This window comes from Bacidia gigantensis (assembly GCF_019456465.1).
Source record: "Bacidia gigantensis strain McMullin 20006 chromosome Unknown contig_156, whole genome shotgun sequence".
Lineage (NCBI taxonomy): Eukaryota > Fungi > Ascomycota > Lecanoromycetes > Lecanorales > Ramalinaceae > Bacidia > Bacidia gigantensis.
Genome location: NW_025408594.1, coordinates 77,987 through 96,182, shown reverse-complemented (window position 1 = coordinate 96,182; position 18,196 = coordinate 77,987). Strand labels below are relative to the sequence as shown.

The following is an 18,196-nucleotide window of genomic DNA, read 5'->3' as shown; positions in this document are numbered from 1 at the left end:
AAACCAAAGGACATAAATGATATTATGTACCACGCAGTCCGAAAAGAGCGACATCCCAGTCCGAAAATGCGGCGATAGAGAAAGAGCAAGGATGCGCGACACGCAGTGATGAGGAGGATGTATAAGATTTGTGAGACAATTTCAAGCTGTACCTATTAGATTCCACGCCCTTCAATACTTGGCAGCGTGACTCACCCTTCCAAGAGTCTGCATCAAACTTAGAGATGGGACCCCTGCGTCGCCGATGGAAAGGAGATAATGGGAGACTTCCTCTTCGTTAGTCCATGAATCTATCTCATACATAACAGGGCTCTTACGGAGGAATTGTTGAATCGAGAGTGCAATCAAGAGTCCCTAGATATTCACCACAATCAGAGCTCGCACCGACGTGGAAATCTCGACCTGGTGGCTTACAAGAGCAGCAAAAGTAAGGTAGTCATCAAGCAACAAGCTCGCCCGAACAAGGCGTCGAGAAGCCGTGCGGCCACCGACTGCACATATGCATAGGAACAGGAGAAGACATGTTACTCCGATGAGCGTATGGCCTTGCTGCCGTGTGAGTTGCAAAGATCTCGATGTTTCTTCCGCAGTTTTAGAAGTTGTAATATTCATGACATTGGAGGGAAGCTCTGGGGGAGCTTGAGGCGCCATTAGTCAAGCGCCGTGTCCGACAAGCGCGAGGATGTATTATCCTTTGTCAAAGAAGAGAGGCAGCATTGTACCACCGTTCAAATGCTCCGCAAACCGTTGAATTGAGTGATTTTTGAAACAGATGAGGAATGACTGGTACTTTGAGGCTGCAAATTGCCGATCATTTCCTAGATCTCCTTCACCAAGCACAGGTGGCTAAGTAAGCTGAGGTACAGCATGAGCCGTTGCTTAGGGTTGCTTTGTAGGTCCACAAGAAGGAAAAGTCCTCCACTGCAGGAATGAATGTTTTGTCATCATAGCCCTACTCTGGGCCTATGCAGCTGCCCGACAGCAACGCCGCTCGGTATTTGTACGGCATGCGAAGGCTGCAGACCTTGAAACCTCTAAGATTACAAGGTGTGAAGCGATGTGACTGCCTGGCAAGTCGTCCTATGGTTTGAGAGAGTCGATCGACAAGAAGCATCTTTTTCTAAGCATCGGACGTTTGTCTGACATAAGAACCACTTGCTATCAGGTTGACGCAACGTTCCTAGTTCCTCCGGGATCCTATGGGCGGGGAGCACGAGGATGCGAGCCGTTCCCCACAGCCCGAATGGGAGAAGTCAAATGCGAGAAACTGGACGTGGCGTGCAGCCTAGACGCTAGATCATCTCTCTTCAGGACCTAGACTGCCAACGAGCCACACCTTGCAGCCCGCTAATCCAGCGTAGCATCATCGTGTGTCGAGGGGAACCAGTGCAGGTCGAGCCGTCATCCAAAGATGATTGGCCGAAAATTTGAATTGATTGCCACACCTTATGCAGGTAGCTTAGCCCAACGAAATCTTTCGAACTTGCTGTTCTCTTTCTTGAGATTTGTTAATCATCCCCTGGTCTTGATCCACACCTAGGGCCAGAAGTATCGATTCTTCAAAGCATATTGATTGACGCTGTAGATAGGACGTGAAGGATCGTAACGACCTTGTGCTATAAGATTGATAGACTCAGGCTTGTCGAAACCGTTCAGGTTAAGCTTTTCATTTGCTGCGTCAATGTTTGGCAGATGCAACTCAAGAATTATTCGTCCGTACGTTGATTGGTTCGGCGTTTCATTCTCGATGGCGTGGCATACAAAGTCCCATTCTCGATTGTGTTCCCTAAAGCGTAGAGACCCACCGATAAATTGTGGAGGTGTGGCAGCCTCTAAGCCGCCAGCTTCAATCTCCACGACTTGGGGCCACCGGAGGTTGCCGGATCCTAGCTTTGAGGGCATTTGGCATCAACCCATTGACGCTGGCAGGTTGTCGAAGCACATGCTCAACTTGAAAGCTTCAGCACGTGCCTCAAGCTAGCCTGTGGGTAGTAACGGGTTGATTGGCATTTTGCTTAATCATGTCGCGTGGAGCATCTGCATAAGTGCTGGGCTGCTCCTAATGACTCTGCCCATGGTCAGAGTCGTGTCAGATTGCCATGACACCCTTTCGCGATGAACTCACCGTTTCGAAGTCGAATCCGAACCTGAAGCAAGCGAAGGTGATTACGTTGCACCGCTAGGCAGCAGTTCAATGAATTGCAGGCTGTGACGTTGAAACGAGCTTCACTCTGTTGTCAAGGGCCCGAATTAGTGTACCGTAAGAATCGAACTCGGCACGATGGGCAAATGCTCTTCTCCATACCTGGATGGACCCAGCGTCTGGTTGCACATCTGAGGCCCGTTTTGGTCGAGTCAAGCGTGGCGTATGAAGAAGAAGAGAATGGTGATATGGACCATTCGAGTGACATGCAGGTGTGATATGTATCCTGTGGATGATTCTTCGGGCAATATGATGACAGAAGGAAAATTTATTCTGCACCAGATCTCAGAGCAGTGGCATATCTCCGAGTGCCGGGTAGCGAATGTGTGATTGCCTCGCCTCTGACGATATGGAGCATTGAAAGCAAATACACTGCGTGTGAGGTGACAAACAATCTCCCATTTGATGTTTTCTACAAAGACTGTAATGTTCATCTAGACACCCATGACTAGTAGCTTCCCGTACTGACCAATCCGCCAAACTCCACGCCGCTATAATATTATGTTCTCGCGAGATGTATGTACACGCTGAAATGCAAGGAGGTATCGCCCGAATTCTGCTTCTGAGGATCACGAGGTCGCAGGTGGGTTTGAAGTCACATTCAAGCCCCCTGCCTAGGGAGTTCAGGAGTATCTGGCATCTCTCCTGGTTTCCCAATCTTGAGCACCATCCGATTATTCTGCCCAATACCCCTCAACGCCCCTCCCGTCCTCATAATTCGACCGGTGTCCGCTTCTGATCTTAGACAGCCTCCAGCCATTTGCATGACCGTGAGGACGATGTCTAAATATGACGCCCGCTCTTGACCGTCAGTCACTAGCTCTATTGAGACCTGGCACTTTTCGTTGTCGTAGTGGAACGGAAAATCCCCTGGTTGTGTGAAGGTTCTCGTGTCTGCGTCTTTCGGTATTTTCTGGACTGCAGAAATGCAGAGATCCGCTTCAGGGAGTGCTTTGCGTTTGTAGTCAGTGCACTCTACAATGACTGGATCACTGTAGTCGTTGTCGCCTTCGGTATCCGTGGTGTTGGTGGTGGTGTTAAATGCAGAAGCACCATTGACGCTACCGACTCCTTGATTGGTTGAGCCCACAACGAATTGTGCCTGCGAAGCTTGGAGGATGAGGGAGAAGCAGGCGAAGAGAATGTGGATTGGTGGCATTGTGTTGCAACATAGGCTGATTGGAAAGAGAGGACGGAGACATAATTGCCACCCGAGGTAGATATATACTGAGCGCGGGACCAAGCTCTCAAGCGCCTGTCAGGAAGCTTGAGATGTTGTGAAGGGGTCCAAAACAAGACCACTGCAGGATTTAGGCTCATTTATCCGAGATCGCGCGGCGAAACACCACGAATAAAACGGGTTTGAATTAGCACGTTTAGGGGAGAAACACCAACGTTTGAACAGTGCGTATCGCCAGTCGCCAATCGCGGCAAGAACGACTTCAAGTCGGGGATGAGATAAGGCAATCTGCACCCCACAGAAAAGACGTTGGAATGGGCTATGATAACTCAATACAGGGCCAAGCCGAATGAGACAACACCACGGCCGGACCTTTGCAGAAGGTTCTTTCTGTGCTCGGGCTTTAATTGTGAGACTTGCCAAGCAAAGAAGGCAGATTGTCGGGTGGGCGTCAGCACAGGTATCCCAAGGTGGACGAGCCAAGTTGGCGTCGGCGGAAGATAAGAGTCGTGCACGAGAGAGCTGAACATTGGTACGGGCGGGCCAGTTTGAGAATGCAACATCAGTATGTGAGACAATGACCCAAGCCCGTCTCAGCCTCATGGTGTTTGTTCTATTCTTGTCAAGGGCACGCTCGTGATGATGATTGCCAGAGTACACTGCCAACGAAGTTAGGACCCTGTCCCAGATATACGCTTCCTACGCCTTTTGGGGTGAGTATCCCTTCTCCATTGGATGAGCGACTTGCGTCATGATTGGGCCGTTGGGGATGTCCCTTGTAACGATAGCTGGACGATTGCGTAATATCCAATTCCATAACTATCATTGAGACGCAATGGCAACGGTGCAAAAAGTAGAGAATGCTCGATTGGGGCATGCAATCCCAAGTTCGCTTTTTTGACAATGCATACGCTCGTCTATGTATTCATCATATCTTGACTAGTGGAGATGCTGTCCACAAATAGACTACCACTTCTTTGAGCTAGCAAAGAACTCCTCGAGAGTTGTTGGCTTATCGTCGAGCAACTATTGTCATTAGCAACGTTTTCTTCGCAGCAGAGGTCATATGACGTACGCTATGACTCCAGTCCAAGCTTTGCTTCCCATAGTACCCAAACTCATTCATGAATGCCATGTTCTCATACAATTCTTCGGCAGCGAATTCTGGCATGCCTGCACCCGTCAAGTATCCCTTATATGTGTCTTTATCTGGAGGGTAGAATTGAGCCGCTGGCTCTGGCTTCTTCACCTCGTTGAAGATCTTGATAACCTCTTCTGCAGTGTAGTATTTGGTTGCAGCAAACACATTCTTGCCCAATACCTGATCAGGCTTGGTCACCATTGCCTTCACAAACTTGCCGCTGTCGACGGCGGCGTCAAAGAAGGGGATGGGAGTAGTCGGTGGCATTGGCAGAGCGAGTGTGAGGGCCTTCGATTGAGGGTTGGGATTGATCATAGTCTCAAGGTTGGACATGTAGAAACCAGGCATGAAGAACGAAGCTGGTATGCCAGTCCCTCGAATATACTGTTCGATCTCGGCTTTGCTGTCAAAGTGAAAGACATTCTTGTATTTGCCATTGCTCAATTTGGTGACATTGATGAGGGTAGAGAAGATGAGATGCTTCACTCCGGCTTCCTGTGGCACATGAGTATTGATCATGTAAGAGCCTGTGTTACGTACTTTTGCGACATCGGCAACATTCTTTCCTTGCTGAACCTCGAGCCTATCATCCATCTTTTCCCAGTAGTTGGTGACTGCAAAGACACTGTGGGCGCCTTTGAAGGCATTTGAGAGGGAGGCTTTGTCATTGATGTCGCCCTAAACCGTCAGTACGAGAAGGATCGGAACTGAGGGTGGCGGTACTGTAACGCATTCGACACCCTTCGCAGCCAATGCCTTTGCTTTTCCACTATTGGGATCACGAGTGATGCCTCGAAGGGCGAACTCTTGGGACGCTTTGGGATCATCGAGGATAGCGTTGATGACCCCGCCGCCTTGGTTGCCAGTGGCTCCAAAGACAACAAAGATCTTCTTGGCAGACATGATAGAGGTATGAAGTAGTCGAGACAGTATGATGATAATGGAGGGTTGGTGTGAATATGGAGGTTGTATTTCAAGCAGGATGTCAGGGACGAGGGTTGTTCTTATGTTCCTCTGATGTCTTGCCGCCCCACAACCCCGCCATGTCAATGGCGTAGACTGGTCCAGGCGGATGTGGATGGGGTTCGTCCTTCGGGCTTTCCATTGCGCTCTTGATTATGTATCCCACGACTGAATATTCGAAATAGCTCGTGCCTGTTGCGTGCATTGCATCACTTTTCTTCTGATTGGCCAGAATATCATTGAGTGCATGTTGATGCGATTGGCGTGGGTGGCCTGGCCCGCCTGAATGCCATTTGTAAGGGTTAAGTAAGTAATTGGAAGGATCGCGCTAGAGTCGTCTGCGGTCTAGCGGCTCGGATAAACCATAGCCCGTGCGGCTCATCTTGGCATATTTCTGTCGATCGAGGTGACAATTTCCATCTCCAAGGTGTGCATGTTCACCAAGCTGAATCAGCGTGCCTTCTTTATGTCAACTCGGAGCACGTTAAGTCCGGTTGCAAGGCCAGCGAGGTTATTCCTGCTGATGAAGGCGCATTGATTTGACCAAAGGCTGAGCGGTGCAAGAGAATCTTGCCGTGAAAAGATGTTCGATCTACTTGCTGACGACTCATGTACTGACCTTGATCGTCAATCACTGTCGGCCTTTCTAGACCCTCCGCACATACATCTCGTGACCATGGGCCAATACGGACACCTTGGCGGCTGGGAGGTTGCACACCTCGGGTTCACGATGTCATAGTTGAAGCCACAAGGCCACTTTCACCTGATGGTTCCCAGAGTGAACAGTCTGTCTTTTTGAGGGGCTCTCTGAATGTCTCACATCAACAAGAGTGATGTGAATTGCTTGGCTCAAAAGCTTTTGATCTACCGTCAAAGGTCCCCCCGTCTAATACAGATTCAGATGCTATGGGCTAATAACAGATCCGAAGTTCATGTTCGAGTTCGCTTTGTTTGGCTCCGAACCATCGGCTGGCTCTCGTTACATGTGCCAGGCTCGATTGCCCTCTCTTTCTGGATGGAGCGATGAGAATGAAACACACGCAAGACAAAAGCAAGGAATGATGAAAACAGTTTATTGAGCCTGAAAATTCATTGGATTGCTGTAGACGACTTACTCCGACAGGTACCTTGGATAGATGCGAACGACTCTAAATTCAGACGGTCATTACGTCTTCATGACCCGTATCTTTTCTGCATTCTCAATCGACTACGCGCGAGCTACCTACACTCAAATAAATCAAGGCAAAAAGCGCCCAAAGCCCCTCACAAGAGCAATTCATTTCTGTCGAAAACATTTAACATCATGCTTTCATTCAAGCTCTTCCCATCTTTCCTGCTCCTACGCGGTTCATCAGCTAGCTTCATCAACGTCCTGCGGGATACTACGACCGTCGCACCACAAGTCGTCCCTCCTTCGCCGTCATATTTCATGCCCAATATCACAGTTCCCGACACACAAATGCACCTCGACATCCGTTTCAGTACCCCTCTGAACGCCATGTGAGCCGAAAAGCTATTGCCAGAAGCTATTGCCATCGTCAAAGCACAACATCAAGAGAAGGCCGTGCTTGACGAAGACCTAGTTCACTGTTACCCTAGCCCGGGCGCCAACGCGGCATGCTTTTACATTAAGAAGGTGCCGGGTCAGACGCTTACCTTTGGTGAAATCAATAATGTCTTGTTGGTGCTGTATCACTTGGTGGATGCGGAAGAAGTGTATAGAAGTGCTATTGTGAATGTTTTTGAGGCCGACGTTAGCGTGGCGAAGGCGGCGTTAGGAACGAAGGAATTTGCACAGCAAGCTTTGGGCATGCACTGAGAGCCAAGGCTGTAGATGGAGACGGCGGTAATAGCCCTCCCAACTCATTACATTTTCCGAAGTAAGTCGGGTCTGGATCTTCGTATTGAAGTTAGTATGACTGACTCGGAAATATTCATAGTCTAAAGGGTGATCATTAGGTGGAGGAGTTCTCCGTACATGTCCGAGAAAAGCTCATTCAGACTGGCCAACGACGAAGTCTTTCAATCGTCTGTATGCTGCGAAAGAGCGAAATGTGAGGACCACAATGAACTCCTTCGTATTTGACAGTGCACTTTTGTGTCATGATGCAGGTACCATCTCATCTTATGACCTCAAATCGTTCCTCATTTCTAGGCCATGAGACTCTCTCCGCAACAATATCTCCTTATGAGGAACGCCATCAGCTCGGCCGAAGCGCCCGAGTTCGTCCGCTACACGCGCCTGAAAATGGTTGGCCGAGCAAATTGTCGGACCTGCAGCTTCGTACAGTTCCATGCAAGATGAAGATCTTTATGGGGTTCAATACGGGGACCACCAAGCTGTTTAGGGGCCAAGGTTCGTCATACAGTAACTATCAAGCTATATATCCCCCATCGTTCCCAGCTGAATCCATCCACAGAGACCCCAAGATTTTCACCATGGCATTTCTTCTCCTCTCGACGACCTTCGCCCTCAGCATCACCTTCTCAGCAGCACAGACCATAACAGTACCAGGCCTTCCCACGAGTCTTGCACCCACTGCAACCCCCGTCACGGCCATCATCTCTGCGGTCTCATCTGCCTTACCATCTCCCGAACTTGGCGACCCCTTCTCCCTCTCCACATATCCTGCATGCGCGCTCTCCTGCAACACCGACGTCAACAACACTGTCTCCTACGACACGAGCAACATCCAATACCTCTGCAGCGCCGACTACCGGAGCCGCACATCAGCGTGCCAGAAAGTGACGTGCAGTTCCAGCGACTATGACAGTATGCTTTGCCCTTCTGCCTACTCCAGCCCAAAAATGATCTGACCATGCGTGTTTGTGACAGAAAGCACACTCCTCGGCGCAGAAGTTTGCGGCGCGCTTTACAACAATGACACCGCACTAGGCTCCTCAGTATCTTCAGCCATCGCCTCAGCGACCGCGTTCGCCGCGAATGCGGTGGCGAACAAAGACCCAACAAAACAGGCAGACTATCCCCCATGCGCCGTAAGTACCACGTTCCCTCCCCTCCCTTCCTCTCCCTCCAAACCACCAAGAACAGCTCGACATGCACACCACGCTAACAAGACCCCACTTCAGTCAGCCTGCCAATCCACCGCCATCGCCCTCTCAGGCTGCAGCAGCCTCTCCAACCGCGCCTGCATCTGCCACAATGCCGCATTCCTCGAACCCGTCGGAAAATGCGAGTTGGCGAATTGCACCAAGACCGAGAATGAGAGTACGTTTTTTGCTCTCTCTACTTGCCAGGAACAGACAGAAAGAAGTCGAGGGCGTGAATTGCTGACCGGAAAATCCTAGTCACCTCATACCTCGGCGACCAGCTCTGTTCGTCTGTCGGTGGAGCGAACATCACGACTAATTCTTCGAGCGCGACGAATGGGACGGTGGCGTCTTCGACGCCTGTACCCTTCACGGGCGCGGGATGTGTGAAGGACGTGCCATGGGTGACGTTTGGGGCGGTTTCACTCGCTGCGTTGGTTGGGGGGCTGGTTGTTTTGTGAAGTATGAAAGAGGGGTTAGGTGAAGGAAGTTGAGTTTGGAGGTTACGATAGGTTTGCAAAAGCCATATCATGATACCTTAATAATGGAAATTTGTGTGGAGAACGAGATTTAAAATGGTGCCCTGTTCGAAGGGCGTCGCGTACTTGTGACGCATGATTGTATGCATGAAGATAAACATAGCAATCATGCCGTGGAAGACGCGCGATTCTGACTCTGGAGATCATTTGCGCCTCTATGTCTCGATTGAGGTCATTTTCATTGGTTTTCGCGTGGGGGTTAATTCACTTCATGTCGAGGGTCTTGATGACTCCTAAGCTTGGGAATCCTCCCTCTTTACCCAGTTGGCGATGCTGCAGACTTTGGTGAGTGTTTTGGCCTTGGTTGTCGCTTCACTAGCCGTCAGTGTGCTTTCGACAGGCCTGACTTGGTCTCGGGACGATTCGCCAGCGGAGTAGGTCCTTCATAATCGTCTTGATTGGGGCTGACAATTGCAGAGGATCAGACTTCACATGCCCTCCCGCTTCGGAAGTATCGTACGGAGATGGCAATTTCGCAGAACCGCAGCCTACAGACTTCATCTGTGCTTATAATTGGAAGCCTCGCGGGATCGCACTGACCAAGATCGATACCCTCATAGTCATGGTCGAAGCCTTGTCGTTACTCGCCCTGCAAGATTTCAATAAGGACCAAGAGACTTTCCGCTTCTCAAATCGCGAGTTGTTGATTCGCTTGTCCAGTACGAGGGTCCCAGACGTTCCAGGATTCACAATCAAAGAGATGCTGTGGGCAATCCGGACTACGGCTTGCTATTTTCAAACAGAAGATCGATATGGAGAGATCAATTGGGCAATCAAATACAGCGGCTATCCTCACATGGGCGTCGGGCAGCTCGCTTTCGATCCTACTCCCCCGCAGGATGGACCGAATATGACCTCTTTCTCGAACGCTACTGCCGGTGGCATTGCGATCACGGATGTCAAGGTCCTTCCTGACGGACCCACCTATCCTGCAGCTACCGTCTATTCCGTAATGATGAACCTGATCATTGCTGAAGCGGAGAAGCCCAACGGCGAGTCTTTCCTCGCAGTCACTGGTTACGATCGCGGTAGTGATGCCTCAATTGGCATTGGAGCCACCAGTGTTGCGGCCGCCAATCGTTTCACTCATGGGGCCGTTAAGTTGGCAATCGCCGACCTGGCGATAAAAATGTCACTAGTACCCCATCCATACAGGTGGAGGCAGTGCACTTTCTTGATTCGCATCAATGGCAGGATTATCGGGAGAGGCGCTTTTGGTCCTGGGCGTCCTGATGCTGATATGTTCAACAAGGTGGACAATACGACGGTAGCACCAGTGAACATCCAGTAATTGCCTTACTAGAGTCTGTTGCGAAGCATCGAGCTCTCTTCTTATTTGGCAAGACGTCGATCATTCGTATAGGCGTCCGAGTTCGATACCACATTACCGAGATGTTGACTTTCTAACAATCTCGACGACCATTTTGCCCACTTCCGCCAGATTTCTCCTGAGCGCCTTCCCTTGTTTTACAGACAGTCCAACGAGAAGCACCACAAACAAGATCGGCAGCAAGGACATCGGCATGGCCACCATATCAAGCGACGGTGTATTCAGATGGAAAGCCGGAAGCCTACCCCCAGTCTTGCTACCCAATATCTCAACGACCTTCTGCGGGCCAATAGCATCCGCAAACATCGTGAAGCGATACAGTTCCCCACGGAAGCCTGTGTCAAGATTGTCCCAATGCCGCGAATTCAACCATATCTCTTGCCCGATCTTCGGACTGTAAATAAGCGAAATATCTTCACCACCGGCATCTTCCCCGTCTAGGTATACAGCAACACTCCCATTGTCCCGTCGATCGAAGGAGATGGTGAGGTCATGGGCTGCTTCTGTAAGCGGTGCGAGTTTTGGGGCGGAGATCCAGGAGAAATCTTCATTTTTGTGGTATTTGTCTTGTTTCGTGCTTTCCCAGTGTATATCTAAAGCGGGGCCGTTGCTTTCTGTCCGGAGCTGGATGAGAAGCTCCTTCTCATCGTCCATACGGATCTTGATCAAGCCTGTGGCCTCTGTACTTTTGAGGCAAGAAGGGTCGACGCGGAGTTTGGTGTGAAGTGTCCAGACGCGTGCGTCCCAGCCGACAGGAACAGGCATGACAGCGAAAGAGTTCTCAGATATAGTTCGATAGCCTCTGTACAGCTGTGTGCCGTTGACAGCCCAACCATGATTGTTGTGCCCTGATTGGTCCAACATCTTGATGCCTTCCCGATCCCCTCGCGCCTGGTAGTCGAGAAACAGTCTCCCTTCCTTAATACTCAGATCTGGTATGATTGTGACGTTGCAATTTTCATCCTGATCCCACGGCAAGCTCTTCACCCCTCCAACCCCATCAAAAAGTCCTCTCAGCCTGCAAAACAATGGCGTATCAATCGTCCTCACCAACTCAGGCGTAATCAAGTTTCTAAAAGCCTCACTCCAATGCCACAGATGCGTGCCATAGACGTCGGCAATATCATACCAACTCTTGCCAAACCACAACTTCTTCAAACTGCTGTCCCCATCCAGACTGCTCGCCAACGGATAGAACCACGTCCGCCCGTCAAGCACCCGCAAGTCCGGATCTCGATTCTTCAGGAACTCGAATGGCGTCACGGTCGCCAGTGTAGCAAAGTCCTTCTCCTCCGCATATTCTTCCATCCAACGCATGAGAAAAGGACTCTGCGGTTTCGACATGATCATCCAGTTTGGCACACCCGCAGGCTGCAGCCGCTCCGCCATGATCGTGGCCCTGGTTGTCGAATCGAGCACGCCATCCGACGACCTCAGCGCAATCAAGTCGTTCTCAAGGTATATGCCTCCCTCTTCCCAGAGCACCTTCAATTTGACCAGATCTGCCGATTCGCCTGCGTTCTTGACTTTGGTGCTGTAGACATGTGTGGGGAGCACGATCCGCTCGACAGACACCTCTTTCATTTGTAGGACAAGCTTCCATAGCTCGCCTTCTAGCTGAGCTTCTGCTGGTATCCATAGCCTGACTTTCTCGACTTGTAGATTGACGATGGCGCCGCGAATTGCGAGCCATTGGATCCAGGTCAATGGATCGCCTGAGGTGCAAATGAAGTGGGCGACTTTGGGGATAGGGTCTCGGAGGTCGGGGTATTTGAGGGAAGTGTCGTCAAGCTGGTCGAAATGGGCATCAGAATCGGCGGGCTCAGAGTAGTGTGTTGACAGAGAGGTAGATTGTGGTTGGGGAGGCATAAGCGTTCGTTTGGATGCTTGATCTGGTGGGCCTCAAAGGACTGAAGAGCGGTAGGTTGCTTGGGGGACGTGAGGACGTGGGCGTGTCATCTCTCGTCAGGCTGTGACAGGTACCAAACATGTGTGCAAATAGAAGAGACAACGAAATGTTGGCCTCATGTTCACTGGCCTGTACTGGTGAAACTGGCGGCTCAATCTTCGCGTTGCGCTACCGCTAGACTTACGCCGCAATGTGAGCCGCTCGATGGCGTCACCGGCGTTGGACGTGTTTCTTCATGTCTAGCAGTACAATATACATGCATTCATGGATTTCGAGTAGATTGCATGGGAGAGATCTGTGGCCCTGGGGATGGTAAGGGCTGCTGTACAAAGTGGGGCCGAGAGGAATGTAGAGTATTCTGTTCTCACCCCTAAAAGGATTGGTCTAAGGGCTGTCGTCTTGGTGGCCAGAGCCCCGAGCGCCCCTGTAAGCCCCTGTGCGACCACAACGCCGCCTTGCCACTTCCACCGTATTATGGTATATATTTGTTCGATTTGCTTGTCCTGAGGGCCTGGAAACCTCTTCTATGCCTTTGTTAGACACACATCTGTGAAACCCAGAAAGAATCAATCCGAGAAATAGCACGCATTATTCCTTCGACAGGCTTTCCTTCGATCCCTCAGCCTTCCTACACACCATCTCGAACACCTTCATTAACCTCTCCTCCATACTCTCATCCACAGTCACAATACCCGCTGCCGTAGAAGTCAGAGCAATTCCTCCCGTTGCGCCAGCAGCAGCAATTCCATTCAAAGCCGCGCCCCCCATCGCCGCACTCTGACACCACGCAAATAGACTCCCGCCCTGCACGACCCCTATTGATGTCTGCCACGCAGCAGCCGACGAGCCTGCTATGGGACCCAGTGCCCCGAACCCTGCAAAACCAAGCACCGGCAGGGCCACAGCCGCTCCGATGCCGACGACGGTGCCAGCACACTGCATTCCGAAGAGGACCGGGTGGGCTGCAATGTATTTGCCGGTCAGACGTCCGAAGCGTTTGAAGGTGCCTTCGGAGCTGTCTAGAGGAGGAACAAAATGCTTAGATTTTCGCTCGTCAATGGTGGGCATGGGCATAAGTACTTACTCAAGATCGCGCCAAGCTCTCTGGCAAACTCTACGCTCCAGCAAGCTAGAATGATAGGCCACTGGGGGAGATGCGTCACTTTCGGAAATTCTGCACCTCGGTACCGCGTCTGGATTTCGTCGTCCTCTAGGCTCTCAAATGGTGCCTCACCGGCGTAAATCTCGTATATCAGACTTCCAAGGGCGAAGAGCTCCGCACGGCGAACCTTCTCCTTGGGTTGAAGGTCGGCGATTGTTGCTGGAGGAATGCGGTGCGTGGCGGGATAAGTGTCGGGGAGGTCAGAAGTTGTCGAAGTGGGGGCCTGGATATCAACGGAGCCGTCGAGGGCGAAGAGGAAGTCGAGCGGGCGGACATGTTCATGCTCTGACTCGCTTCCGACGTAATTTTTCATGCCATTGACCCAAGATGTGCGGATTTCGTCACTGGCGTCGGTGACATGGCGTGGTTTCAATAAAATCGGACTTTCTCGTCCTTCGGCAAATGTTGTAACAAGCATGCGGCAAGTCATTGTATTTTCCTCTTCAACCCGTGCAAACCTGATGCACACGTAAATATGGTACAAATAAGAATTAGGATACCATTGCCTGGTCGTGGAAGAGCACAACCGATATGCATGAGGTAGGGCGGGCCTTGCATGTAGCTAATGCGGCCACGCGCAACGGGTGATCTACCTTTAAAAAGGTACAATTTGATGTATTGTATTGCCACGGCGAAAATTCGACTACAAGGTATATACAAATTCGGGATTCTCCCTATCCGTCAAATCTAACCATTCCTGATTCTCCAGCTTAACATAGCCCGGCCGCGCCCTGAACGCTGCTTTCTTCTGATTCTGCCACCGGCAATAAATGTAGATGAATATGATGTCAACGAGACAAGCAGACCAGCACACGATGATGGTGATCTCAGCAGGCACGTATCGTGGAGCATCCCCTGGTCGGAATGTCTGGGGACCAATGATGTTGCCTGCGCAGTACGCAATCAGATAGAGCGCGGCGACCGTTGTCTTCTTGGTGTAGCCAGCGACGTTGGTGGCAATTAGTGACAGCAGAGCCACGAAAGGTGTCGGACTTGATTGTGTGAAGTAGTAGCCAGCGAGTCTGCCGCCGTGATTGGACAATGGTAAGCATACAATGAGAAGCATGCCCATAATGGCGATAAGGAGGCCTGAGGTGCAAACCAGAAGACGATTTCTGAACTTGTCTCCTAGATAGCCACAGACGATCAAGGCAACGACCTCAACTGCCCCACCAGGCGTGCCGTAGAGCAGACTCTGCTCCGGAGTGTAGCCGAAGGATACGATGAGCTCACTGAAGAAGTTGCTGATGCCTCCATTTGGAATATCGGCCGTGAGAGCGTAGAAGACAAAGGCCCAGGTCAATGGATCGGTCAAGGCGTCTTTGACTTGGTACATCTTGAAGTGCTTGTTTCCAATGCCCTGTTGATTGATCCGGACTCTCTCAATAGCAAGCCGCCTATCTTGCTTACTCAACCAGCGCGCATTGAGCTGATTGTCCGGGACGAAATAGAGGAACAGCATGCCCATGAAGGAGGTGATGAGGCCGCAGACTAGGAAAACGATCTTCCATGGAGCCATGGTATATCCGTACTTTTTCGCTCCGACCGCTATGCCATAAGCCACCAGACCGCCGAAGATCTGACCCATTCCGTTGAAGCTGAACCATATGCCTACTCTGGTTCCCTGCTCTTTTTGGTATACCATTGGCTGGAGAAAAGGGCGAAACCGGGTGTGACAGCAGATTCAAAGACACCGAGGAAGAATCGCACGGCTACCGCGCCCGAGAAGTTCTTAACGGCGGCCATGCAGCACAAGACTCCACCCCAGATTATGATGTTGAAAGAGGAGTATTTAGCCAGAGGAAGGCGCTGGAGGAGACGGTTGGTGGGATACTCCCAAGCAAGATAACCTGTTATCGTGAGATGCAGCTTCAGCATAGAAGTAGAGACTGACCGAAGTAGAACATGCTTCCAAGCCATTGGTAGTCATCGCCCTTCAATTTGAGATCCTTCTTCAATCCCATGACATTTGCATAGGACAGTGTCGTCTTGTCGAGGTAATTGAGACCATAGACAATGCACATCAATGGCATGATGTGAAGATCGATCCGCCTCAACAACCGCTTGTTTGTAGCTTCGTCGATGTGTAGGACCTCCCCGTCTCCGAATGCCTTCATGGCCTCGTCCACAGACGCGCCATAGGCTGGTGGGGGCATTACAGCCACATGCTCCTCTTCTTCGAAATCGTTTGTAGCCTCCTTTTCAATGGGCGACGTGACAGGGATCTTCTCAGGCATTGGCGCCACAGGAATCTTTTCAGGCATGGGAGCCCCAGGTATCTTCTCTTCAGGCATGTTGTCGGCGGAGACGTCTCAAGCTACACAAATCCAAGCTGGGGGGTGATGAAGCTCCTAATCATTGAATGTCAGGTGTGAAGAAAAGCTCAGTCCACAGCCTGAGAACTCAAGAATGGATGACGTGCGTCACGTGCCTCCCGCACGCCATCCATCCTGCATCCTTATCGCCAACGGTGACAAGCAAGAGACGGCAAGAGCTCGCTCGCGCGGGGAAGTAGATCTGATACGCTCATATTGCGAATGAAGATCACGTAAAGAACTAGGATGGAACGGGAAGGTGACAAGACACCCGTCGGAATAGTTCCGCAAATGATGTTCCCGGCAACGGCTGCGGCCTTCCGAGAGCCGCTGATGAGGGGCTACTTCTCTAATTAGCGAAATTCTTGACTTCAAATGCTGATTCTGCATGCGCAATAATCATGAGATGACAGGTATTGGCAGTTGGCGCTTGCAAGCCTGCCAGGTAGTGATGACGACTGAATGCAAGCTTCAGCTGCAATACTTTCGAGGCCGTAATTGAGACACATTTCGTCCGACATGTTGGATGGCTGTTGAAAACGTTGGAGGGCAATGCTTTGCTGGTAGTCTGATCACCACACCCTGACCTGAGAGACGACAACGATCTGGCGGTGGATCGGACGAGATCGTGCTTTGGAAGCTGGCGATCAGGGGTGGTTATTAAGTGTGTCTTTTTATCTGTATCCAGGTCGCTACCAATAATGCTACCAAGGGGTTCTGTACGCACAAAGGCTATAGCTTCGACGCACAGTCCGTGTCTTCCGTTCGTGATGATCAGAAAGAATCGCCGTTCCATGCTGTGCCGTTTGTGCCGTGGCTGTGGAAACTATCAACGAGCAAGACTTAAGGTCACGTTCTTTCTTTTTCGTCATCCTGAAGTAATGTGAACTTATTACAAACGGCATTGGCTCGTTGCGTTGCCAGCACGTCGTCGCTTGTTGACGATTTAATACCACCACGAATGTCCGTCTTCGATCCGCCTGTCAGGCATCGAATTTTGCTTTCTTCGGTTTCTTGCAGGCATCGTTGTCGCTCGTCATTCGATGCAAATTGGTTTCTCCCGTGAACCACTCAAGCCGGCTCTCGTAACGCATAAGGAGGTGTAAGTCCACGTTGTGATGTCATATGCATACAACACAAATATGACTTGGACGGTAGCGATATTGGTAAACTCTTCGGGCTCTGCTACGATATGGCGAAAGTGCAACGCTTTCGGCTTCGTCGTTGGTCGGGGTCACCTTTGAACATAATAAATCATTCATCTCTTGACAAAGCAATTGACAGACGCCGACTTTGCTTGACATCTGAACGCATGCTACGATGGTGGTAAATGCCGGGTCTTTTTATCTTTTGGGGTGGTATTTGGCACTTAGGTTTGCTCAAACACGCCACATTTGCTCATGACAAGCAATCATTGAAAAGTGCTTTGTGGTTACCACACAGCCACCGGTCTTTTTCAAGGGATACAAAACGCCCAAAAGACTATCTACTCTTCGCGCACTCGGTGCTCTGACATGCGTGGCGATCTCCTCAGGCGATTCCGCTGTGTTCACTTCTCACATGCTTTCACTTCAGAGACATCTTCACATGCTTTCACTTTAGAGACATCCTGTCATGCGGCTTCAGCATCACGTATCATGCTTGTCTCACCCGCAGAGTGTGAACTTCACCGTGTGGCAAACGAATCGTGTCACGTACATGCATGTTGTATCATTCCCTGCTTCATCATGGTGGCGAGGTTCACGGGTTTGCTGGCGTTATTGTGGTTGTTCAATGCATATGTGTTCACACACACAACAATCATGTGCTATGTCTCACACGATGAATCATGCAGCCTGTGTTCATTGAATGTATGGGGCAAAGGAAAGGAATGACGTCCCCTCGGCTCATGAATCGTTCCTCTTGAACACATATCGTTACGAGTTTATTCATGCATACCGTTTTCCTTACGGTGAAGAGGCGTGACCGCGGCAACTTGATTGTGGTACTTATCGTGGTAGGTGCGAGCGAGTGTATGAATGTTTGTGCTGTGTGGAAAGTCACCTACATGAGACATCAGAAGATCACCTGCGTGTTCATTGATTATTTCCGAATGAATAGCGAATGGAGGCGAGGAGTTGAATGAGAGAGTCACTAGGGAATCATACATCATTCCCTCCACATGTGGGTCTTTGGCGTGTCTGTGGCGTATCTGAGAGCGTCACTCCCTTTTCCTGTTCACATGTGGGTCTTTGGCGTGTCTGTGGCGTGTCTCAGAGCGTCATTCCCTTTCCCTCTTCACACGTAGGTTTGTGGCGTGTCTGAGTTCATGCCTCATTCCTGATCACACTTCCACCTTCCTATTGTCCGGCGGGTGTGGTGAATAGTCCCCGATTTGTAATTCGGGGGGCTGGGCTCGGGTAT

General features: G+C 50.6%; 6 protein-coding genes across 6 annotated transcripts; 1 reads left to right on the top strand and 5 right to left on the bottom strand.

Annotated features, from left to right (window-relative positions):
* Positions 1-2,804: 2,804 nt before the first annotated feature.
* On the bottom strand, positions 2,805-3,362 carry KY384_002332 (uncharacterized protein; the record flags this gene model as incomplete). The annotated part of the gene is made up of 1 exon (XM_044810855.1): positions 2,805-3,362. The coding sequence occupies one exon, from the start codon at positions 3,360-3,362 to the stop codon at positions 2,805-2,807; it is 558 nt and encodes a 185-aa protein (XP_044671738.1).
* A 987-nt stretch (positions 3,363-4,349) lies between these two features.
* Positions 4,350-5,427, bottom strand: KY384_002331 (uncharacterized protein; the record flags this gene model as incomplete). The annotated part of the gene is made up of 3 exons (XM_044810854.1): positions 4,350-4,409; positions 4,459-5,202; positions 5,248-5,427. The coding sequence occupies 3 exons, from the start codon at positions 5,425-5,427 to the stop codon at positions 4,350-4,352; spliced, it is 984 nt and encodes a 327-aa protein (XP_044671737.1).
* Positions 5,428-7,926: 2,499 nt separating this feature from the next.
* KY384_002330 (uncharacterized protein) lies at positions 7,927-10,368 on the top strand (the record flags this gene model as incomplete). Its single annotated transcript, XM_044810853.1, has 4 exons — positions 7,927-8,260; positions 8,324-8,488; positions 8,797-8,823; positions 9,503-10,368. 4 exons carry the CDS (start codon positions 7,927-7,929, stop codon positions 10,366-10,368), a joined length of 1,392 nt encoding a protein of 463 aa, XP_044671736.1.
* A 93-nt stretch (positions 10,369-10,461) lies between these two features.
* KY384_002329 (uncharacterized protein) lies at positions 10,462-12,276 on the bottom strand (the record flags this gene model as incomplete). The annotated part of the gene is made up of 1 exon (XM_044810852.1): positions 10,462-12,276. One exon carries the CDS (start codon positions 12,274-12,276, stop codon positions 10,462-10,464), a length of 1,815 nt encoding a protein of 604 aa, XP_044671735.1.
* A 628-nt stretch (positions 12,277-12,904) lies between these two features.
* KY384_002328 (uncharacterized protein) lies at positions 12,905-15,066 on the bottom strand (the record flags this gene model as incomplete). Its single annotated transcript, XM_044810851.1, has 3 exons — positions 12,905-13,335; positions 13,401-13,936; positions 14,171-15,066. The coding sequence occupies 3 exons, from the start codon at positions 15,064-15,066 to the stop codon at positions 12,905-12,907; spliced, it is 1,863 nt and encodes a 620-aa protein (XP_044671734.1).
* A 23-nt stretch (positions 15,067-15,089) lies between these two features.
* KY384_002327 (uncharacterized protein) lies at positions 15,090-15,772 on the bottom strand (the record flags this gene model as incomplete). Its single annotated transcript, XM_044810850.1, has 2 exons — positions 15,090-15,328; positions 15,373-15,772. 2 exons carry the CDS (start codon positions 15,770-15,772, stop codon positions 15,090-15,092), a joined length of 639 nt encoding a protein of 212 aa, XP_044671733.1.
* Positions 15,773-18,196: the final 2,424 nt, after the last annotated feature.